This window comes from Thamnophis elegans, chromosome 16, assembly GCF_009769535.1.
Source record: "Thamnophis elegans isolate rThaEle1 chromosome 16, rThaEle1.pri, whole genome shotgun sequence".
Lineage (NCBI taxonomy): Eukaryota > Metazoa > Chordata > Lepidosauria > Squamata > Colubridae > Thamnophis > Thamnophis elegans.
In genome coordinates, this window is record NC_045556.1 from 21640253 (window position 1) to 21665788 (window position 25536).

Consider the following 25536-nt stretch of genomic DNA (forward strand, 5'->3'; position numbering starts at 1 on the left):
CCACCCAATGGTTTCTTGCTACCTATGGAAACCCCCAAAGAGGCTTTCTTAGTGATGCCCCCCCTGTTTTGACCTGTATGAAGAATGGTTATAAGCAGGAAGTGGGGAATGTCTAGAGAAGGACTAGGGTGACATGATAGCATCTTCCAATATTTGAGGGGCTGCCACCAAGAAGTGGGTTCAAGTATTCTCCAAAGCACCTGAAGATAGAACAAGAAGCAATGGGTGAAAAACAATCAAGGAGAGAAGCAACTTAGAACTAAATTTCCTGACAGTTAGAACAATTAATCAGTAGAACAGCTTGCCTTCAGAAGTTCAGATGCTCCAACACTGGAGGTTTTTAAGAAGACATTGAACAACCATTTGTCTGGAATGGTATATGGTCTCCTTCTTGAGCAGGTGGTTGGACTAGAAGACCAACAACGTTCCTTCCAATTCTGTTATTCTGCTATTCCTATATATTATTGAGCTTCTGGGGACTCATAAATACTTCTCTACTTAGGGAAGAATCTGGGGATGAGAAAGCCCACGCTCACAACGATACTGTCAAAGTTTATGATGCCTTTATATCTTGGACTTCTTAAAATCCTATTTTAAACTTTGCTGTGTCATTCTGAAAGTTCCTTCAAGCTTACGGGAACTGAGCAGTGCAAAACTCTTAAATCAATCAAGTTGCAGAAATAGAAAGGACGAAGAGGAAGAGGAGGAGAAGTAGGCTTTGCTACTCAGGGTAACAGGTGCTTCAGGCAGCCCTTGCTATTACTTATGTTCCCACCCTGTTTTGCTACAAGTGTTGGGAACATAAGGTTTCTTATCATAGTAAGTGGAAAGTTCAAAAACGAAAATAAAAATCTGAAGCAGCCCTGCTCTAAAATATTGATTGGACTAGATCTATAGATCTATATATCTAAAGCAGCCTTTTTCAACCTAATGTCAACTCGCAAAGCATCCTTGGCCTGCTTTCCAGTTGCCATAGGCAGGGGGGAGGGGAGAAACAGGGTCATACTTGGGTCGTAAATTACGTGGGGTCAGAGTTGGCTTCACTTGGGTATGTGCCAGAGGTGGGTTCCTACCAGTTCGCACCAGTTCGGTAGAACCGGTTCGTCAAATCTACCGAACTGGTTAGAAGAGGTTCCACCAGTGGAAGGCCACACCTACAGAAGAGGTTCCAAATTTTTTTGAAACCCACCACTGACACACACACACACACACACACACAGAGAGAAAGAGAAAGAAAGGAAGAAAGAAAAAAAAAAGAAAAAAGAAAGAAAATTGAAAGAGATGAAAGAAAAAAAGGAAAAAGGGACAGAGACAAAAAGAAGGAGAGAGAGAGAGAACACATGGCCAGCAAGCCACTCCCACCAGGTCACATGGCCGGCAAGCCACTCCCACAAAAGAGGCCACACCCACAGAGAAGGTTCGAAAAATTTTTGAAACCCACCACTGGTATGTGCCGACATGTTGCTCCTAGTAAATAACTGGATTTCTTCTGAAACTTGGCTCGAGGCTCATGATTTAATTAGGGCATCCGTCGGAACCAACACCTTAGTAACTTGAAGATGTGTAGGCTTTAATTCCCAGAATTCCCCAGCCAACCATGTTGGTTGGGGAATTCTGGGAGTTGAAATCCACACATCTTAAAGTGGCTATGGTTCAGATACACAGATCTTAAGCTATGTGAATCTCCGCTTAAAGGGCGGGGGGATCTTGAGGCTTTTAGCATAAAGTCATGATCAATACAAAATCACAACCAACCCTCTATTATGACAGAATATAGAGAAAAAGGAATATCTGCATAGCTTCTACTTATTGCATTGACGCTGTTGAGTCCAGTTATGGAGCCAAAGTAAACTGAAAAAAATATATCAAATTTTAATACCACTTTACAATAACATTGGAGGTGGAAAGTGCACAAAGTTTAGCGGTGGTTGACGAAACACTAAATCCAGGTAATCCTTGACTTACAACAGTTCATTTAGTGACCATTCAAAGTTACAAGAAAAAAAGGTGACTTATGGCCATTTTTCACACTCGAACAGCCCCATAGTCATGTGATCAAAATTCGGATGCTTGGCAACTGACTCCTATTTATGATGGTCACAGTGTCCTGGGGTCATGTGATCCACTTTGGTGACCTACTGACAAGCAAAATCAATGGGGAAGCCAGATGCACTTAACAACCATAACATAACGGCTGCCATGATTCATTTAACAACAGTAGCAAGAAAGATCATAATATGGGGCAAGGCTCCCAACGAATGTCTCACTTAGCAACAGAAATTTTGGTTGCAAGTCAAGGACTTCTGGTAATGGTCTGGCATTGAGCTAAAGCGGAACCAAAGCATCAAGTTCAAGCCAGCTATAAATCATAATCATTCAGTTGGTTTCCGCTTCTTGGTCACACCGCCAATGCAACCATTGCTGGATTCACATGTAGCCCTTCATGGAGATAATACCCTCCTCTGCATCTAATGTCATGTGTGAATTCAGCTACTTCTGTTTTTAACGCAAAATTTTGCCTTATTTTGGTGTAAATGCAGCTGTGATTTATCCAGTAAAGCGTAGTTCAATGGAAAATATGAACTGGGGAGACATTGGGAGAATGAGTACGAATTCATCTAGGAAAATCAGTTCTCGGTTTTCCAACAGTTTAATAAGCCTTTTATTCCCCACGAGGAAAGCTTTGGCTTACAGAGAAATTGAATTTAGAAGTTTTAAAAGAAGTTCTATGACGGTTTAATAAGATTTGAATATTTTATACCATAAATCATATCTAACATTCAGCCATTGTATCTTTATCTAGCCAAGTTCACTTTTCTGCGTCTTGTTTTTCTTCTTAAAAAAAAAAACCTTCCATTCAACTCTAGTTAATGACTGCCTAATACGTCAGTTCTTATTTTTGTTTATTTTGCCTTGAAATTAACATAATAAAAAGACAATCTAATCCTTGTTCAAAGAGTGCTACAGTTTCTTTTTGGCTGCCGTATGTTTTCATTGGACTGTGGTTTACACACAAACACACACACACACACACCATGATGTGTCTTCCAAAGCATAAAATCAAACATAATGTTATTCATTCAGCATTTCACGCAAACTCTGTAATTTTCTTCTCGGCTCTAAGTAATTCCCAGAGTTTAACTACGCATGGCTGATATTCTCCAACCTGGTGCCCTCTAGATGTGTTCAATTTTGATTTTCATAAGCAACTCCAGCATGAAAAGACAATAAAATCAAGAAAGGCAAATTTATCATATCTAAAGTAACCCTAAATTTGCAGCATAGCATTTTAAATTCTTTCAGCTGTTCAATTCCCAGTGAAAATTATGCCTCTCCAAAGGTCTCCATTTATTTATTTATCCAATGTATATGGCTCGCGCATCTCAACAAGTGATTCTGGGTTGACAAAGAAAATTAAAATAAAAACAACTACAAAAATTACAAAGGTTCAACTACAAAGCAACTTTTGCAGCTCAAGACAATAGCTGTGTCTGCATTTGGTAGGTTTGTTGAACATTTGCTGTAACGTACATCACACTAACAGGAAAGTGGTGGCTCAGTGGCTAAGACGCTGAGCTTGTCAATCAGGAAGGTCGGCAGTTTGGGGGTTCGAATCCCCAACGCCGCGTAACAGAGTGAGCTCCTGTTACTTGTCCCAGCTTCTGCCAATGTAGCAGTTCGAAACATGTAAAAACTGCAAGTAGAAAAACAGGGACCACCTTTGGTGGGAAGGTAACACCGTTCCGTGTGCCTTTGGCATGTAGTTATGTAGTCATGCCGGCCACATCACCATGGAGGCATCTTAGGACAGTGCTATCTCTTCGGCTTTGAAACAGAGATGAGCACCTACAGTCGGGAACAACTAGCACATATGTGCAAGGGGAACCTTTACCATTACATCATACTAAGCCAACAGAGGTGCCCCTATTGTCATTTCTTTAATGAGGGAACCCAGCATTTTAAGCACATCTTTTTTTTTAGCATCATTAAAGCCACCACATCCTAGCTGTTTCATAAGCTACTCCCAGCTATCTCCCCCCTCGCCCCGCATGTGTAAGCACAGGCACAACCTTTGCTGGGAAAAACAGCAAAGCGGCTGTGCTGGCAGATGCACATGGGAACAACCAGGGAAAGCTGCACAAGCTTTATAAATGACATGGCTGCTTTAAACCATTAAAAAAGAGGTGCTTTGAATTCAACAGCAGAAAGAAATTACATCTGCGGAGTCCTCGATGCCTACCCACTCATGGATTGGTTGCAATTCCGGCTTACTAGATAATCCTCTGATTGATTGCCTGTAACAGCAAGCCAAGATGCAGGTACAGTCCTCGACTTATAACTACAACTATGCCCAGAATTTCTGTGGCTAAGTGAGCCGGTTGTTAGGTTTGTTTTGCTCCCATTTTACCGCCTTTCTTGCCACAGTTATTCAGTGAATCGTAGCAGATGTCAAGTTAGTTACAAGGTTGTTAAGTGAATCGGGCTCCCTCACTGACTTTGCTTATCAGAAGATTGCAAAAGGCGATTGGGGCAGTGCAACCGTCATAAATACATGTCAGTTGCCAAGCATCTGAATTGTGACCATGGGGGATAGTGCAACCGTCATAAGTGTGAAAAAATGTCATGAGACACTTTTTCCCCCCAGGGCCATTGTAACTTTTGAACAGTCACTAAATGAACTGCTGTAATTGAAAGACTGTCTGTACTTAACTTACAACATGAAGGCACAGGACTTTATCTTTGCCCCTCCTAAACACCTGTAGGTAGTCCTTGAATTACGACCACTCACTTAGCAACTGTTCGAAGTTACGATGGGCCCATCACTTATGACCTGGCGTGACCCGTCAAAACCGTGCTCAACTAAGCCGCGCCCGATTAAACCGCATCGCTGACGTCATCAACAGGGCGACAACAGCCAGCGCGGAGAAAGAAGGGCGCTTTAAATAGCACTTTGAAAGCAAGCCGATTCAACTTAAGGTAAGGGTTAGCTTTAGGGTTAGGTTTAGGGTTAAGTTAAGGGTTAGGTTTAGGTTTAGGGTTAGGTTAAGGATTAGGGTTAGGTTTAGGGTTAGGTTAAAGGTTAGGATTAGGTTTAGGGTTAGGTTAAGGATTAGGGTTAGGGTTAGGTTAAGGGTTAGGATTAGGATTAGGTTTAGGGTTAGGTTAAGGGTTAGGGTTAGGTTTAGGTTAAGGTTAGGTTAAGGGTTAGGATTAGGTTTAGGGTTAGGTTAAGGGTTAGGGTTAGGGTTAGGTTTAGGGTTAGGTTAAGGGTTAGGTTTAGGGTTAGGTTTAGGATTAGGTTTAGGGGGGTTAGGTTTAGGGGTTAATTTTAGGTTTAGGGTTTACAGCGTACTTCTGTCTCCGCGCTGTTGTCGCCCTGTTGATGATGTCAGCTACGCAGTTTAGTCAGACACGGCTTAGTCAAGCGCGGTTTTGTGGTGGAACCATGACCTGGTAGTTCCAACAGCCACTGCCACTCCCAGCCATATTAGTCATGTGATTATGTTTTGGACACTTGGCAACTGGCCGGTATTTATGTCCGTTTGCAGCGCCCAGAGATTTGTGACTGCAATTTGACAAAACCTAGCATTTACTTCCCCCAGAACAAGTTGTAAAATTGAGTCAATCCCATAACAACCCACTTAATGACTACCTCGACTTCCGATTGTCATTGCTGGACTCCATTGCAGTCATACGCCAAGGACTACCTGTGCACCAGTCAGCGCTTAGCATTGCACTCAATTGCACTAGCCAATTTTCTCCATGAATAATAAGCTTGGATGCATTGCTATTCAGCATCCTGGTTAGTCAACAGAGGAGAAAACCAGGGTCAGCTGCATTCGAAATAATAATTCCTAGTTTATCAGCTCATTAAAATTTCAGTGAAGGGAATCCAGCAGTTTTTGTACACTAACACACAACTCATTCATTGTAAGCCAAGAATCCTATAACCTTAGGTTCTTATTCTTCTTTAATAGTTCTTATTTGTTTTGTTTCCCAGGAGAACTGAGAAAAAGATTATTTCAAGCTTGGCGTTTGATACTTTTAATAACTGCAATACAAATCTTAGTGAAGAGTCCATAATTCATTTATTTACCTTTTCATTTAATCCTCCCCCACGTATGGGGAACAACAAGGCTTGTGTGGCACGCAAATTAAAGTAAAATAAAGAAAATAAACCATAAACAATAACAAAGCGACACAAAATTTCTACTTAGACAAACAACCCGTCCAGGGATTAAGGCCATGTCACGGCCATTTCATATCCAAGAGTCACAAAATTGTGTTGATTTTTTAAAAAAAAAACACCCCAGCACTACCGTACAAATATGAAACAATACCTAGATCTGAACATCTTGCTAGATGTAGCTGTTTGCTTTTAGGTATCTCTAAACCAGCAATCTGTGGGTTACTGTTATCTCTCAACAAGGCCACGACAACATTAATAGCATCTTAAATATGTTGAAAGGGAAAAGATCACCACAGAAAAAGACTAACAGCCCATTTGGTCTAGTGGCTAAGCCGCCAGCTGGAAACTGGGAGATAGTGAGTTCTAGACCCACCTGAGGTAGGAAAGCTGGTTCAGTGATTTTGGACCAATCACTAGGGGACTGTGAGTTCTAGTCCCGTTTTAGGCATGAAAGCCAGCTGGGTGACTTTGGGCCAATGTCACTCTGTCAACCAGGCCCACCTCACAGGTTGTTTGTTGTGAGGAAAATAAGAGGAGGCAGATGTGTTGGATATGTTTGCCACCTTGAGTTATTTGTAAAAATAATAAAGGCAGTATGAGTGGGTGTGTGCGTGCGCACATTGCATTGAATTTGGTACTCAACGCATTCTGTCCTGCAATCATTGTTTGTTTGGTACTCGACGCACAAGCGATAACTTGTCGGTATCACCTGCCTCGTGACTCACTACATTATTCCTTATGGGAAAAATGTGTTTGGTACTCATTGTTTTTGGTTGTCATTGTGCCTCCCGGAACCAATTAATAATGACTACCAAAGATAACACTGTCTCTCTGTGTGTGTGTGTGCGTGCGTGTGTGTGTGTGTGTGTGTGTGTGTCTATCAAGAATATCGACGTGAAATTCTCCTCTTGAGAATTTCAGAGGAAAGGAACTCGGGTAGAATTTCTTGAGAGAAAAGACAAAATCCCAAGATTGTCTCAGCAATAACATTTGCAAGGAGCACCAAAAACAATACAACTTAACCCTCCCTCAAACATCAAAGGATTGATTCTAAGCCCCCTCCCCCCAGTAGCTCCCTCCCCTCTCCCCCCCCCCAAACCCCCCAAAACAACATTCAAAGAAACTTCTGCCATACAGCCCTTTGGAAGGGAATAAAAGCAATATAGTTGCAAGTAGTTGGAGCAAAGAAAAAAAGGGGGGAAAGTGAGTTTGTCTCCATCAACTTTCCACCCTACCTAGCCTATAATAAAACATTTCCCGAAGTCAGGGATGCAAAGTTGTATGGTTTTAATCATGATGGTGGAGATAACTCACATCATCTCACACAGAACAACTTGTGAAAAGCAAAGAAAATAAATAAATAAATAAATAAATAAAAAATAATGAAATAAAATAAAATAAAAAATAAAATAATAAACTAAAATAATAAACTAAAATAATAAAATAAAATAAAAAATAATAAACTAAAATAATAAACTAAAATAATAAAATAAAATAAAAAATAATAAAATAAAATAATAAAATAAAATAAAATAATAAAATAAAATAATATAATAAAATAATAAAATAAAATAAAATAATAAAATAAAATAATATAATAAAATAATAAAATAAAATAAATAAGGTGCAAGTGCATAAGATATTGCAAACTAACATCTGGATGAAACTGGAATATGGGTAGTCCTCGATTTACGTCCACAATTGAGCCCCCAAATGTTCTATTGTTAAGTGAGACCTTTGTTATGTAAGTTTTGCCCCATTTTGCCATGATTGTTAAGTGAATCACTGCAGTCACTAAGTTAGCAACCTGGTTGTTAAGTGAATCTGGCTCCCCTGTTGATTTTGCTGGTCGCAAAAGGGGATCGCATGACCCCGGGACACTGCAACCGTCATAGGTATGAACCAGTTGCCAACTGTCTTAACTGCCTACATGATCATGGGGATGCTACCAAGGTTGTAACTGCTGCAACAGTCATAAGTATGAAAAAATGGTCATAAGTCTTCCCCACACACACACAAATTTAGGTGATTTTTTTTCTTTCATTTTTTCCAGTTTCAACGGTCACTAAAAGAACTGTTGTAAGTTTAGGACTACCTGTATTATTCCTTATTTATTTATCGTACGGTGGATGTAACATTACTCCTACTAGGTTTTATGGACAAGGAATTTGAAAAGAAATGCAGGAAGTTGATATTGTAGATGATTTAACTGCAGCAAAAGTATGGTATACAAAAAGTTGTAGAAGAAGAAAAAATATTGTATCTATGATGGAGGACTGGATTATAAAACAAATTGAACCTACAAAAATGGCGAAATAGACCAGTTTTGTCAGAGGAAAGAAATGACAGACTTTTCTGACGGACAAGAAACCTTATATGGACCTTTTGTTGAAAGAAGAAAAGATCGAATGGACAGAATTCCAGATTTGGGGATTAAAAAATTGGGGAAATGATTAAGATAACAATTACTCAATAAATTGAAATAAGGATGGAAGAGATATTTTTATATGTGTGTGTTCATTTACTCCCTTTTTCTTATTGTCTACCTTTGCCTATTTTTCTGTTTCTTGTTTGTTCTATATTCTTTTGCATACATTTTACCATATTGAAAAATTCCATTCTCTCTCACACACACACATTACAAAAATACAAATACAATCACACAAACCGTGTGATTCATTTCCGTCCTTTTTCTTTTTCTTACTTTCTATCTTTGCATACTTGTTTTGTTACTTACACTTTTCACCCCATTCAAAAATGCCATTAATACACACAGGCATGCAACCCCACACGCATATACACAAAATGCAAACGCAATCATACAAATCTCCATTTGGTTGCATTGAGCCCGACCCAAACCCTACGGACACGGTGGATTTTGTTTGCTGTGTCAACCCAAGATAAATAATGCCGGATACACACACACACACACACAGACACACACCCTGCCAACTGCCCCTCAAAGAGCTGAATGGCCAAGGCAGACCCCCCTTTGTGGCCTCACAACATCACAACAAGTATTCTTTCTTCAAAGAAACGGCCTTTACATACCAAAGGGAAATGGAAACAAACCATCTGCTCCAAGACCCATCACCCGCCCCATAAATCTCGCCAGGAGCCCCTCAGGAAGTGGGAAAGAAATGTTTACGACGCCTTGCAAAAAAGGGGGCTTGCACAAACGCCGGAGCTCTTTATCTTAAGAGGGTCAGGAATTTCAACTATTCAGACCACGTGGTCCCCAACATCTCCACCCCAAGACTTGAACAAAACATCCAAGGCTTCCACCATTGCTTCTTGTAGAGAATGGATTCTGAGGGATTAGGAGAGACGTGGTAGAAAGGTTCCAATATTTGAGGGGCTGCCACGCAGAAGGGTGTCAATTTAACAGAGCAACAGGACAACAGAGATGGAAGGGACCTTGGGGATCTTCTACTCCCCCTGCTCAAGCAGGAAACCCTACTCCGTTTCCAGATAAATGGTTGTCCAGTCTCTTCTTAAAAGCCTCCAGTGATGGAGCATCCACAGCTTCTGGAGACAAGATGTCCCACGGATTAATTGTCATTGCTATTAGGAAGTATCTCCTTAGTTCTAAGTTGCTTCTCTCCTTGATTAATTTCCATGCATTGGTTCTTGTCCTACCTTCTAGTGCTTTGGAAAATAATGGCTGTCCACTCTCCAGTGATGGAGCACCCACAACTTCTGTTTCACTGATTAATTGTTCTTAGTATCAGGAAGTTTCGCCTTAGTTCTAGATTGCTTTGCTCCTTAATTAGTTTTCATCCATTGCTTCTTGTCCTGCCTTCAGATGCTTTGGAGAATAGGGTGACCCCCTCTTCTCTGTGGTAACCCCTCAAATGTTGGAGCACTGCTGTCATGTCACCCTGGTCTTTCTTGTCCTGCCTTCAGAAGCTTAACCATCATTCAAAGTTATGATGGACCTCCCAAGAAGTGGGGGAGTACATATAACCCTGTTCCAAAATTTAGAAGAGGGCCGACCGCCCCAGTGGCACAGGTTTGCATTTAGAGGGCTGCATTTAGAGACATTTGCAGATCCCGCAATCATGCGACCACGTTTGATGAAATTTTTTGCTGAAAACTGGCATTAACTTCTGGTTTTTGGCAAAACTGGTTCCTGACAAGCCACTGGTTCATTTAATGACCGATGTAAAAACAGTTGTAAAATTAGGTCAATTGTGGGGGTAGACCAGTTTTAACAATTGTCACGACGTAAGACTTACACACTGAGCAGGCTCCATTGCAATCAAAAATCAAAGACTACATGTAAATATACAAATATACACACACACACACACACACACACACACACACACCAGCCTTCTTTAACATTAGTGAAGCTGGATGCTGATTTTTTTTAAAAAGCTGGAACATCAATTCCTACACAATATTAATATAAAGAAAGCACTTTGGGATATTATGGTTTGTCTATTGTCTATCAGAGATGGGCAAGCATATATATTTAATAAATGAATACAGGTAATCCTCAACTTTCAATTCATTTAGTGACCATTCCAAGTTACGTCATTGAAAAAAGTGAATTAGGACCATTTTTCACACATGACCATTGCAGCATCCTCATGGTCACGTGATCGAAATTCAGATGCTTGGCAACCGGTTCATATTTATGACGGATGCAGTGTCCCAGAGTCATATAATTTGGAACCTACTGAGGACCAAAGTCAATGGGGAAACCAAGTTCACTTAACAACCGTGCTACTAATTTAACAATTGCAGTGACTCACTTAACAACTGTGGCAAGAAAAATGGGGCAAAACTCACTTAACAAATTTCTCACTTAGCAACATAAATGTGGGCTCAATTGTGCTCACAAGTCAAGGACTAACTGTAAATAAACTTTTCAGAGGCACAAAAACTACGTCTGGAATGCATTAATTCGCTACCTGCTCAGCTGGTCATCAAACTACTCTAGAAAGGACTGTAGACATTTATTTTAACCCATTTACTGCGTGTTCATTTACACTTGCGTAAACTATAGGATCTTTGGAGAGGGCTATTATTTTGTAAAGTGAGATAAAATTGTAATAAATAAAATGAAAGTCCCGATACCAGCATTTGTTTATTAAATGACTAAGTGGAAATTCTTTTTAATTGTTCACTTTCCTAAGCAAGCTAATAAATCAACAAAAACCTGTTTGAGACGCAGTTCCTTGCTGCTTTTTCCTGGCTGAGTTTTTTTAAAGAGGTATTTATTCTTTACAGAGATTTTTAAACATATGCTTCATTGCCTATATCTTTCTAAATTGCCCTTGAAGGGAAATATTTGGGCTTCCTGAACCGTATTTGAGTAGAAACGATAATCATTTCTGCATTCTGGCAATATTTCTCTCTTATCTGTTGCTCCAGAGGTGACTGAAATGTGGCAACTGGAGCATTAGAATATAAAACAGTGCTTTTCAAACCTGGATAAATTACCCAAAACTGGCTTTTATTAGGCTATCTACACGCAAATTCTTTACCTACCACAACATAGATATTTAAACAGATTTAATGATTGCCAGGTAGACTGAAATATATTAAAAATCTCCCCAAAGTCTTCCTATGAAGAAAAAATGATGAAATCACCAAGAATAAGTAACCTGTTAAAATGACAAAGATCATTCAATGATTTGTTGTTTTTATAATGCAGATAAGTCCTCGGATTACAACCAATTTTTCAGCAACCATCTGAATTTACCACAATGGTGAAGGAAGGGACTTACTACCAATCCTCAAAATTTGACAATACTTTTTGAGAAGTGATTTGGGGTAATGAAGAAAATGGTTCAGAAAGCAGAAGTCCATCAATAGAGGTAGTCTCGAATTATGACAATTCAGGCCAAAATTACTGTTGCTAAGTGAGACATTTGTTAAGTGAGCTTTGCCCCATTTGCAACCTTCCTTACCAGAGATGTTAAGCGAAGCACTGCAGTTGTTAAACTAATAACATGGTGGTTAAGTGAATTTGAGCTTCCACATTCATTTTGCTTGTCAGAAGGTCGCAAAAGGAGATCACCTGACCCCGAGACACTGCAACCGTCATAAATGTGAGTCAGTTGCCAAGCATCTGAATTCTGATCACGTAACCATGGGGATACCATAACAGTCAAGTATGAGAAACAGCCATCAGTCCCGTTTTTCGGTGCCGTTGTAAAACTTTGAACCGTCACTAAATGAACAGTTGTTAAGCCACGGACTATTTGTGACACACCTTGGCGTTTCAAGCATTTTTAAGAACTCAATTGAAACCGGGATGCAAAACACTCATTTTTACTGAGCGTCCACCTCCATCATTGCAATTTGCCTTCTCCGATCTGGTGGCATTCATTCTTGCCACATTTCAAACAACTCCAAAGAACTGGAGGCCCACTTCACCCAATCTGCCTCTCTTCACATTCGTTTCCTCAGAGTAGCCCCTCCACTAAATCTACGATTTACTTCTGGGAATTGCAAAAATGGAACAAACAGACCTGACCATACCAATCTCTCTAGTTACTAGGAAACAGAAACATTTTGGCTCCTACAGGAGGAAAGCGGGCAGGGGGTGCCTTTTGGTACTCACCATCTTCCTCAAATCAGGTGTAAGTACAATAGAAACTCCAAAACAAATAAAGCTCTTACAGCATTTATTTTCCACCTGTTCCCACAAAGGTAGGCCTTGTTCGGGCCAGATCAACACATTCGTTTGAATTTTCAAAAGAGAAATCATTTCAAGTTCCCCTCCACTGGTGGTATCTTGCAACATATGTTCTCAACCAAAAGCAAACACATTCTCAATTTTTTTTTAAACGTGATAAGCGGTCTAGAGCAGTGATGGCTAACCTTTTTGTCGTTGTGTGTCAAAAGTATATTGTCGTGCGATAATGCACCCATAATGCAATGTGTACAGCTGGGGGGGGGCATTTTGGGCCTGGAAATCCTCCTGTACTAACCTGGAAGCCAAAAGAGGGCACTGGGGTGCCAGATCAGGCCCCAAAATGCAATGCAAGCTGTGCATGCATCCTGCCCCCCCCCATGAATGTCCGAGCATATCCTGCCCGCTCTGCGCATGCGTGGCAGAAACCCAAAGACCAGCTGGCCACTGGGAGGCATGCACGCATGCGTGGTGGAGCTTGGCTGGGGTGACGGCTGGCGTACCCGCAAAGAGGGCTCTGCGTGCCACCTGTGGCACACCTGCAATAGATCCGCCATCATGGGTCTAGAGCAGTGGTTCTCAACCTTCCCAATACCGCGACCCTTTAATACAGTTCCTCGTGTTGTTGTGACCCCCAACCATAAAATTATTTTCGTTGCTACTTCATAACTGTAATTTTGCAATTTTCCGATGGTCTTAGGTGACCCCTGTGAAAGGATCATTCGACCCCCAAAGGGGTCACGACCCACAGGTTGAGAACCGCTGGTCTGGAGGCTAAACCTAGATAGCTAGCTAGAACTAGATATGTCTAGTCTAATGAAGACAAGGATTAGGAGTGACACATAGAAGTCTTCCAGTATTTGATGGGCTATCACAGAGAAGAGGGTTTATATAAGTATAATCTTTATTGTCATTGTACTTAAATACAACAAAATTGGTTTATCCTATTCTCCAAAGCACCCGAGGGCAGGAAAAGAACTAACAGATGGAAGATCATTAGAGATCCAATCTAGAATAAGGAGAAATTTCCAGACAGTAAAAAAAAATAAAAATAGTAATAATCCGTTGAACAACTTGACTCCAGAAATTGGAGGTTTTCAAGAAGAAACTGGACAGCCATTTGTCTGAAATGGTATAAGTTCTCCTGCTTGAGCAGGGAGTTGGACTAGAAGACCTTTACGATATCTTCCAACTCTTATTATTGTTGAATCTTCAATGTACTATTCAAGACCTGAATCACTATCACGACTCTCAGAGATGAACCCTGAACGCCGGGAACGCAACCGACTAGGCCAATGATGGCCAACCTTTTTGGAACCGAGTGCCCAAACTGGAATGTGTGCGTATGAGCATGCACCAAAACACCAGAACCCAAAGACTAGCTGCCTTGCATGCACATGCCTGGTTTTTGCCCGTTTGTGCCAGTTTTGGGGGGCATTTTCAGGCCGTTTTCTGGGCTGTTTTGATGTTGGGTTTGGGGGGGCATTTTCAGCCTGAAAAACAGCCTGAAATGGCCTGGAAAATGGCCCCCAAAAGGCCTGGAAAATGACCCGCGAAGACCAACTGGTGTGCACGCTGGAAACCAGAAGAACAGCTGGAGATGGCACATCTGCCCACAGAGAGGACTCCGTGTGCCACCTCTAGCAATCGTGCCATAGATTCATCATGGGACTAGGCCCATGGGGCTGCAATGAGAAGACTTTAAAAACTAATAGGTTACTCAAGAATCAGTTTGACAATTCAACTATGTTTACAATGTTTTGATTTAAACTGTTATTTAGGCATAAACTAAGTTCCCGCATCCATGTCTGTTCAACACTCCATTCCAAATGTCAATGGAAATTCTCAGCCATGCAGGTCAAGGTTGCCCCAAAGGTAGTTTTTTCAAGAGGCCAACTGGACTTTCTGGTTTTTTCTGAAGAAGCTTCTTTGATGAAAAGCGAAATGCCTTCAAAGAAAAATCAGAAAGTCTTGAAAAAACACCTTTGGGACTCCATTCCAAATGGTGGCAACCAAAACTGGATGTATTTTCCCTTCCAATGAAGGATGGTCCTAAAGCTTTGCCCTAGTTTTGCCACCTACAGAAGTTTTTGGATCCCTTCCCCCCATAAATCAATGGACTAGCAGCCTCTTTTTGTCTCCTTTGGTTTTTATTTAATTGGGTCCTTTTTAAATATTGGTAGGATTTGTGTGGAGGAAGAGGTCCCATTTCAGATCATGTTTATGGAAGCATATAGAAAACTGAAAGAGAGTTCGCCAACCTTTTAGCACCCACGGTAGGGAGCGGAAATTGCTAAGGCTACCACAACTGCGATTGCTACATCCTCAGCCTTGTTTGAAATCTGGGAAGCTTAGAAAACAAGAGTGTCACTGCTTTGCATTTTGTTTTAATAGCTAAGACTGTTTAAATAGCGAAGATAGGAAGGGGTCAGGAGGTCAGCGCTGTGTTTGCAGATGTGGCGCAGCCGAGTGCATCAAGCAGCAGGTTGCTTGGCCTCTCGCACAAACACCACAACCACAGCATCGTCTTCAGCCAGCTCTAGGCTCTCCTGGACCTCCTATCCCAGAAAGGCCGTCCCCCTCCTCCTCCTCTTCCTTCTCGTCCTCCTCCAGGAGCTTCCAAGCACAGCGGAGGCTCGAGAAAGTCTTGGCCCTTATGACTGCATTCTCAGTTCACACTTCCAAGTAAACACAACTATCGTGTGAGTTCATCAATCACAGGGCTCCACATGATAACATTCCCCCCATAACTTCTATTTGTTGGCCTCGTGTACAAGTGAAGTCCAGGAAAAGGGGATGGAAGAAAATCAAAAGGAAAGAGCTGTGATTTTTATCAGCCTGGGGTCAGGTCAGCTCCTTAAGTGGAAGAAAACACACAATTTCATCCCCGAAGGAAGATACGCAGCCTGGACTGATCACCTCTGGTTTGAGACGCATGTTCCGCAGAGGCTTCTTTTCACGGGACGCGGGAGTCCTTGACTTATGACCACAACTGGGATCAGAATTTATGTTGCTAAGCAAGGCAATTGTTAAATGAGTCACGGCCCATTTTATCAAGCTTTTACTGCAAATTACTGCAGTTTAAACAATCATGTGGTCGTTAAGTGGGTCTTGCTTTCTGCCATTGTTAGGGCGAATGGCCACTACATAAATGGTTCTAAGTCAAGGCCTATACCTGCTGTGGTGCAACAAATTCACTGCCTAAGGAGTTTGGTCTATTCCAACCGTTCAGGACTTCCAACTCCCAGCAACTACACATATTTGTAAAGTTTTGTGGAATTCTCAAATAAGAAGCCATCAGAAATTCCCTTATGCTACTCCACCATACTAAATTTGATTTAAAACATTTCATACCGTACTTCAATATTTAATATTTCATACTCATACAAGACACTGGTATACGATTTACCATTTTAGCATTGCATGTCCACCAAACCAGCTACACCAAACTAATCAATTCTTTTATCTATTTATTTTTTAGAATAGAATTCTGTATTGGCCAAGTGTGACTGGACACACAAGGAATTTGTGCATAAGCTCTGTGTGCGCAAACAAACAACAGTGAAGTGGTCATAATCCTATCTATCTGTATCTATCTATCTGTATCTACCTACCTACCTACCTACCTAGCTACATCTCTATCATCTATGTCTGTCTATCTATCTCTCCTGCCTTTACCTATTGTAAAAAAATAAAGGTAAAAGACTGCAGATTTTATCATGGTGCTCATCTCCATTTCAAGGTCATTGAGTCAGTGCTATCCGAAGACATTTCCAAAGTCATGTGGCCAGCATGAGGTTATGGAGCCCTGTTACCTTCCCAGTGAAGTGGTACCTATTTATCTACTTGCATTTGCATGCTTTCAAACAGCTAGGCTGGCAGTAGCTGAAGTGAGGACGGGAGCTCATGCCGTTCACGTGGATTTCAGGTCTAAAACCTGGACTGTCCGCTTTCCATCTTAATCGTGCCGCCTCTTCATTTATTGTAACTTACTATAAAGTAGGAATCGCGTAACTATCATACTTCCATTGCTCATTTAGTCTACATCAGGTGTGTCCAATCTTGGCAACTTCAACTAGCAAAAGTTGAATTCTGGTTGGAAAATTCTCGGAGTTGAAGTCCACAGGCCTTAAAGTCACCAAGATTAGATTACCCCTGGTCTATATCATTCACGCCAGCAAATGCAGTCTCTGTAAATTCTGTAAACAAAGTATATTGCCTTTATCTATATCCACAACAATTAAATAAATGAATTCCGCTTCAGGCTCCTTATAACATCTACAGCAATTATTTTAGAAAGCAACACTTAAGAAATATATATTATCTTAAAAAAAGGTATAACCGCAAAAATCTTTTGAAATGTTTTTAGTACTACAGTTGTTTTGAGGAAGTATGATGAAATAGTGGAGAACATTCCAGCTCTCAGTATTTATAAACTTGATGATGAAACAAGTATTTTCATGCTCTGCGTAGTAACCAGAGTATATATCGCAGGTTTTGCACATACGTGGATTTTAGTATAACCTGGCTAAGCATTTTAGGATGCTCCAATGTTCGTAAAGAGTTAAAGTACAGGTAGTCCTTAACTCACAACTGCAACTGACCCCAAAATGTTTATTGCTAAATGAGACATTTGTTAAGTGAGTTTTGCCCCATTTAATGACCTGCCTTGCCATATTTGTTAAGTGATCACTGCAGTAGTTAAGTTAGTAACATGGTTAAGCAGTGAATTGCTTAATCCGGGATTGGGCGGCCTATAAATCTAATAATTTAAATTAAATTAAATTAAATTTGGCTCCAATGCCCACCCCCAATTGACTTTGCTTGTCAGAAAGGGATCACATGACCCTGGGACACTACAACTGTCATAAATATGAATTACTCACTAAGCATCTGAATTATGCTCACACGACCCTGGGGATGCTGTAACAGTCATAAGTATGAAAAATGTTCATAACTCCTTTTCTCAGTGCTGCTGCATCTTCGGTCACAAAATGAATGTTTGTAACTCAAGGACTACCTGTATTATCCCAATAGCTTACATAATAATTATGAAACTTCCTGGATCAATTTCACAAACCATGATCATGTTAATTGTGGATTAGGTCAACAATTACAGCCGTTTAAGAATAGATCACAAATCTATTTAAAGCTGCTTTCAAGTGGGAAAACTGGGAGAATATTTTACTTTTTAAAAAAATCACTTATAGATCTACTAATTACTTGAAAAGTGTTATTTTAGATCAGCCCAGGCATTATGATTTGAGTCTAAAAATGTGAATCAGGATTTACCAACAGCAGAGAACCATAGAAAAGACTAGATAGCTCGTGACCTTGCTTGAACAGGGTGGGTTGGACTAGAAGACCTCAAAGTTCCCTTTCCACTCTGTTATCCTCACCCTTTGGCTTTCTCTTCAGAAATGTTTACCAGATTCCTCAAAGCCTTCAACAACAGCAGAGCTTCTAACTTACTTGAAAAGTTCTTAAAAATTCAACAAGATATTCAGAAATGCATCTGTCTTGAAAGCAGGCCAGGTTGGGCTTGTACAGAAAATGTTTTAGCTTCAGTAATGTCAGAATACTTGATGGTTTTGTGTCATATTTTATAAAATTTGCCAAATTTTCATTCTAGGGTAATCCTTGATTTTAGATGCATTCTGTAAATGGGTCCATTTGAGGTACTGTGGTTGAAAAAGTGTTTTGCCCCAAAGACGCAACATTTCAGCCAGTTGAAAGTTACAGATATGGGAGTTTTAGAATTATATCAATGTGGCTTAAAAGAGGAATCCTATCAATGGGATACAAACATGCAGAAAGTCTCAAATTCTTAAGGCATGCCAATCCCTCCATGCCTTACCAGCTGCTGCATCTAATATGAGATGGTTTACTACATCTTCTTATGCATTCAATGGCTTCTATTCCTTTGCCACCATAATATCTGGAGCAGATTCTTAATGGTGTTTTTGCATGATAAAGGCAGCCATTATAATTCCCTGCTAATAATATTTGCTCTTAAAATTTTAGTGCAACTATCCTTGACGTGTCTTTCTTAACAACAAAACAAGCAGCTGTCCTAAGGTAACCAAACACTTGGCAGTCTCCAAGGTTAAGCCCAAATATCATTAGTTTGCAAACAAAAGACCACAAGGCCCGGTTTCCTAGGAAAGTATGTTTATTACTCTCCTTTGTATCTCTTGGCAAAGTGTCTTCAGCAGTTTTCCAAAGAAATCTCCCCAGTCCCTCTATCAATTAGATTCCGGAAAAGCAAACAATTCCTTTAGTGTCAAACCCATTTTATACTCCTGTATCTAAATTACGCTGGGAATTTAGCCGATTGGCTCACTCACTCAGACTAACCCTATTTGCTTTATCAACGAGCGCATTAAGAGATATTGATGTTGATACTACACACATGCACACACAATTACAGCTTTAAGGGTTTTTACTAAATGCCCAACACTAGAGAGATCCGACACGAAAGAGCTGAAATGCACTCTATTAAAGTAACACAATTTTAGGTCACCAAACCACAACTGAATTATAGCTTCCCCACTTACAAGTCACCCCACTCAATAAAACAAGGGCTTAAAGATTGGCTTAAAATGCCAACCCAACTCTACTGGTAAATTCACCAAGATAGACAAAGAATTTCTACAGCAATGAATACATATAAAAACTGCTCTCTAGCGTAAGGGTCCCCAACCCACCCCCCCTCGGTGAACTGGCAGTGGTCCGCGGCATGCCAGAAACCAGGCCAAACAAGAGATGGCAGGCGCAAAACCACACTGGATCCCTCTGGATCCAAGGAAAAAACTCTCTGTACAGAACCCAGTCCCCGGTGCCCCCAAAGGTTGGGAGCCACTCACAGAACTCACTAGAGTGCAAAGGAAAACCACCTTGTGCAAAAATTGTGTTTTTCGTTGGATTCCACAAACAATGCTGCCCCTCAAACACACCAGCAGAACAAGCTTTTAATATTTTATTGAAAATCATTTCGGGCAGTAAACGCCGCTGCCTGCCCAGGCAAAGGAAGCAAACAATTCAACCAAAATGACATCTGACAACAGCACGTACAATCCACAGCCCCAAATTATAAGGGAGGGTCAAAACCAAGTCAGCAAATTTTAAGGATTTTCTTGAAGGCCTTTGAAAGCAAACCAGGTCAAACCTATGATGGAAATTCATTCGCTTTCAGGGATGCCTCTCCTGTAAGGGGATAAGCCAGGATCCCCTTCCTCTCTCACTGACATCTTAATTACTGTTTTACCTACCACTCATACCTTAGATTTCAAAATTATATTAACTGAAGATCACAGAGGCAGCCTTTCCATATTATTTTGGTTCCAACTCTTGTATATTCCTATTTAGGAATGCATGACTTCTTATGACCGAAAATGGAAGAGCGAGTTTAGCTATGACACATTCTATGTATTTAAAAAAAAAAACTACACAAGCATAAAACTAAGACTAGATGTTCCTTGTGTTACAATGAGGAGAGGTAGTGCATTGGGGTGGGAATGGGAAGGGGGTGTTCTATTTTCAAGAGACTGTGGGTTTTTTTTTTCTTAAAGCCACAAAACAAATAGGCCAACCAACGTGTTTTCATTTTTTTTATCCATTGTAAGCACATATTCATTTCCCAACAATTCACTCTGCTTATTAAGATTTTTTTTATAGATTAATTAATATTTTAATGCAGTTGTCTCAATCCTGGGGTTGTTTTTTTCCCTTGCTGGCAATGCCATTGTTTAAGAAAACAGTGGCTAACGAGATCAATAACAACAGGGAATAAAATGCCATTTTTATGCTCGTACTGTACTTTAAAAGAACTACACCTAACAGGATAATCTTTTTTTAATCATCAAAAGCTCGACGCTTAGACCCCGAAATCAATGGGGCTTCTACGCAGAGGCAGACACGATTTCCCTGCACTCCGTGTTTGTTTACTTGCCTACTTCTCATTTTACTCCAACGCTAAACGGATTAAAGTTTTGCAGTTGTCGTTGTTTTTTTCTTTTTGGGGCCTGGCCTAAATCCTTACGTGCAGTCAAAGATTAAACTTGGAGAGAAAAACACGGGGAGAAAGAAGCTGGGGGGGGGGGAGCCATTGGGAAGCTGAGGTGGAACAACTCTATTTTAGAAATGTGATCTATGACTCACATTTTGACCTTGTCATCCCAAAACAGCCATCCAGGCACTTGTCCCTAAGGTCAAACACTTGCCTGAATTGGGCTTAGACCTCCCCAAAACCTCCAAATGTGCAAAGACCCTTTGCCCCCCCACAAAAACCCAAGGAGCTACACTTACACACTGACCCTGTTATTGAACCTAAGAGGTAGCTTCTCTTTGCTTCCTTCCAGGGGCAAAGGGGAAGAGCATCCTAACCACCACCACCCCACACACACACAGACCAACAATATGGGAGGGTGTCACTTTCTCCACCCATTTTATTGATTCACAAACCACCAAAGAAAGTTGTCCTCTCTCTCAAACCCCCTCCCCCTCTCCTTTTACAGGGAGGTCATGCAGGATTTTTTTCTCTCTTTCTCCCACACCTTCTGCTCAAGCATGAAGCTACCAGCTGTCTAAGGGTAGAGAGCTTCAGGAATTGCACCAAACAGGGCCCTGCCCAATTCTCTCCCCCTCTTTTGTCTTTCCAAAAAAAAAAATCAAAACATTTCAAGGGGGTGGGGGAGAGAGAGAGGAGGACAAAGAGGCATCCACCGCCTTTCCTAACCCTCACCAGCCCCGGAGAGCTTGAACGATGAGTATTCACTGAGTAACCTTTTAATTGCAACTTCTACCTCTGCGTATAAACAAACGAGTTATATATATTAAAAAAACACTCTTCCTTTCTCCCGCGCTTGATTCGTTGCACAGAGGAAAGCAAAGGGAGTTTGGGAGTGGGGATACAATGCCTCCCACCCAAAGCATCCAGGGTCCCCTTGAGGTTCAACAGTAGTTCCACCCCCACCCACGACCCAAAAACTAATCTTTGTCCGAAAAAGAGGCTTTTTCCGCCTGGGCTGGTTGGAAGCACCCAAGTGTTTTGCCTCGCCTGCCTTTGCGCCCTTTCCGACACAAAAGAGACCCCCCCCCCTAAATAAAATAAAGTAAAGCGGGGCTGGCGGGGGGGAGTGGAGGGTGGTGGTTGCGAAAGCCCGGCCCGGCTTGGCTGCCGGCTGTTGGGGTCTCCAAGGGTCGCCCCGCCAGCGCCGCCGGGTGCAGCGCTCCAGGTGCCGGCGCGCTCGGCTTGTTTACGCAACGGCCGGGCTCGCCGGGCGTCTCCAAGCCGCCCCCGGGGAAAGCCGAGCCGGTTGCCTTGCGCGGGAGGCCGGTTGGGTCGCCCGGAGGCCTCTGAGGGCTGCTGGAAGGGGGCGGCGGGGCCATGAACCACCATCCCCAAACACACATGCCCAGAGACCCTCCCCGCTCCTCTCCGCCTGTGGCCAGTCGAGCCAGGCTGGGAAGAAGAGCTTTCCGGGGGGGGGGAGTCGTGGGAAAGGAGCCCCCCACCCCAAAACAAGGCCGGGAATGCAAAGCCTAAAAGGGGGCAAGCCAAGCCCGCTCTTCCCGGCCGAGGGGGGAAGGGGCCAAGGGGGGCGTCCACGCGCGTTTGTGGAGCCCGCTTCCAACAAGGGAGACCCCCACCTGGCTCCCCATCTCCGCGCCCCTCGCATTGCCTCCCCCCATTTCCCCAACTCAAAAGCCCAGACGGGCCCCCTCTCCCCCCCCCACAAAGCCCCCCGCCCCGCCAAGACTCACTTTCTCCATTTGTTGGCCGCAGGCAGAGCGCGATGCAGAGCAGCAGGAGCCCCCTCCTCACCAAGGCCAGGGACCCCCCTCCGACGCCAGGCGTCATTCCTCTGTTTGGCGGGTCGTAGTGGGGATCAAAACGGCCTTGGCAAAAACAATAATAAAAATAATAATATTTATAAAAATAATAATCCTCGCAATCCGAGTCCTCTTCTCGCTCTTCGCCCCTTTCCCGGGACAAGCCAAAAATCCGAATCCTGGAAGGGGGGGCAGGTTTTAAACCCCTCCCCTTGCCAAAAAAAACAAGCCCACCCGCCAAGGGAGGAAGGGGGGGCCTTGTAAAAGGGGAGAGAGGGAGGGGAGCGTCCCAGGGCGCTCCGGAGAGGCGGCTGCGTTTTTTGGAGAGGGGCAGAAATTCTGGGCCCACTTTGGAGGGGAGGGGGAGAACGGAGAGCGTGGGGGAAAGGGGGGAAGGTCCGGGCCTGGTTTGGGGGGCTCTTCGAGGAGGCTCCGGAGCCGCAGCCGCCGCCTCTTCCTCTTCTTCCTCCTCCAGCTACGACGACGAGAGGCCGGGGGAAGCAGCTCAGCCTCGCCTACTCTCTTCCTCCAAAAGGAGCCCGCACGGAAGGCGCCGCAGCGAGCAATCCGCATCTTCCACCTCCATGTTGGCTTGGCTTCCCGGCCCCGCTGGGGCTAAAGAAAAAGGGGGCCCCGAGGCTGGGCTGGCTGGGGAGGGGGAGAGCGGGCGGAGAGGGGGGCGCACCGGGTCCTGCGCCTGCCTGCTTTCCTTGCTTCCTTCCCGCTCGGCCGGCCGAGAAATCCCAGGAACGGACTCGGCCCTGCTTGGACCAAAGGCAAAGCCACGCAGTCCTCCTCCGCCGCCGCCGCCTTTGCTTGATCCCGGGAGCGGAAACGCCGCTTCCCCCCCGCCAAAAAGAGAGAAGAGCCGCCCGGAGTCTTTGGGGGACCGGGAACCCCAAGCGGACGAGTCTGCCTGCGAAGGGCGATCGCGCAATTGCGCCGCCGCTGCTGCTGCTGCTCCTGCCCTCCTTGGCGCTTTCTTCGGCGGGCGAGAGGCAAAATCCGGAGCCGCGATGAATGGAGGGAGGCAGGCAGGGAAGGCGGGCAAGGCTTCCCCCGCGCCGCCCCTTCGGCGCTCCCCTCCGCCTCCGCCTCCTCCGCCTCCGCCCCTTTTCCCAGGCTCGGCTGCGGAGGCCGCCCCGAGGGAGCCTCACCGGCCGCCGCGTCCCCGGCTGCCACTCGGCGGGCGCCGCGCTGCTGCTGCTGCTGCCATCCGCGGGGCGGGAACGACACCGGGGGGAGCGGCGCTAGAGCAGGGCAGGGCCCGGCTGGGGCTGCTCTCTCCGCCGCCCTCCCTCCCTCCTTCCTTCCTTTTTTCCTTCCTTCTTTCCTTTCTTCTTTCTTTCCTCCTTTTTCTCCCTTCCTTCTTCCCTTCTTTTTCCTTCCTTCTTTCTTCCTTCCTTTCCTCCCTTCCTTCTAACCTTCTTTCCTTTTCCTTCCTTCCTTCCTTCCTTCCTTCCTTCCTTCCTGGCTGCCCAAAGCGAGGAGGAGGAGGCGGCGGATTCCCGCTAGCGCTCAGCCTCGGACTCTCTCCGACAAGGGGAGGAGCGCGGTCCGCTTCTGCCCCCCGCTGATGCTGCTGTTGCTGCGGCAGAAGAAGATCCACGCGTGGCGGCTGCGGGAACAAAGCGCCGCGCGAGCCTGCAGCGGTCGGCGGCTTCCCCGCGCTTGGCGAGGCTGGGTTGGGCAAGGGAGGAAGGAGGGAGGGCAGAAGCGGCAGAAGCAGCGGCTTCCTCGGCGCCTCCTCCTCCTCCCCCGGCTTGCAGGCTGGCCTGGACGCAGAGCCGCCGCCGCCTCCTCCTGCTGCGGAAGGAGCAGCGCCGCGCGGCCGGTGCCTGCCTGGCCGCCCCTTTCCTTCTCCAACGGCCGGGAGAGCTCGCGCTGCGGGGGCGTCCTTGGCCGCCTCTGCCTCGGCCAAAGGAGCTCGGGGACGGGTGGGGAGAGCTTTGCAAAAGGATCGGGGTGCAGCTGCACCGGGCTGGGCTGGGGCTTCCCGGCTTCTGCTGGAGCGGCCCGAGGGGAGGGAAGCGGGGTTTTTGGAGCTGTCAGTGGGGGGAGTTGGAGGCGCATAGGCGGGGAGGAGGCGCAGGGCGGAGGCGGCTCTTCGCAGCAGCAAAAAATAGCGAAATAAAAATAGAGAGGAGGGGGAGCGGAGGGTGGGGAGAGGCGGCCCCCGGGTCTGCGGGCTTCCCCTCCCCTTCCCCTCCCGAGCCCGGTCGAAGAGCAGGAGGCCGGCCGGGCGCCTGGGAACGGAGCCTCCGGGGATCCACGGCGGCTCCTTTGGCAAAGGGCACGAGTCCGGGCACGCCGGCTGGGCAGAGCCGGGCCGCACAACCCGCTCCGCCGGAATGCGGAGGCTCCGAGACCGGTTTGGCACCTGGGGGGGGGGGACGGCGACGGGAGGGCCGGGGATGCCGAGTCAGCCCGACCGACGCCTTTGCAGCCAGCGAGGTTTCACGTGTCGTGTGAACTCGGTGCCAGCTGGTTTGCCGGGGGTTTCCAGGCCGGGGACTGTTGCTTTCCTATCTGGCCTGACGCTTTGAGTCCTGAATCTACTCCGTGGGGGTTCCCTGAAGATGGGAACCAAGGTGATTAAAATTCAACCCGGTTGACACGTGGGAATACAGCCTGCTGAACCTGTCCATAGCAATACATGGACCCGTTTGCATGCAGGGCTATTCATACTTTGTCCAAATCTCAAGTCACAGGGAAGCTACCGTGTTTCCCGAAAATAAGACAGGGTCTTATTTTCTTTTGACCCCCCAAAATAAGTGATTGGCCTTATTTTTGGGGAGGTCTTATTTTTAAGGTGCAGGAGGCAGCAAGCATGGTCACTTCATGACTGCTGCTGTGTTGCAAT

At 44.4% G+C, this 25536-nt stretch overlaps 1 protein-coding gene across 1 annotated transcript in view; it reads right to left on the bottom strand.

The window, feature by feature from the left end:
• The window catches only part of IGF1R (insulin like growth factor 1 receptor), a 225271-nt gene extending 201586 nt beyond the window's left edge, over positions 1-23685 (bottom strand). The window contains 1 exon segment of the mRNA XM_032233352.1: positions 22605-23685. Coding sequence (XP_032089243.1) covers positions 22605-22701 — 97 coding nt within the window. The 5' untranslated portion in view covers positions 22702-23685.
• Between the last annotated feature and the right edge of the window lie 1851 nt (positions 23686-25536).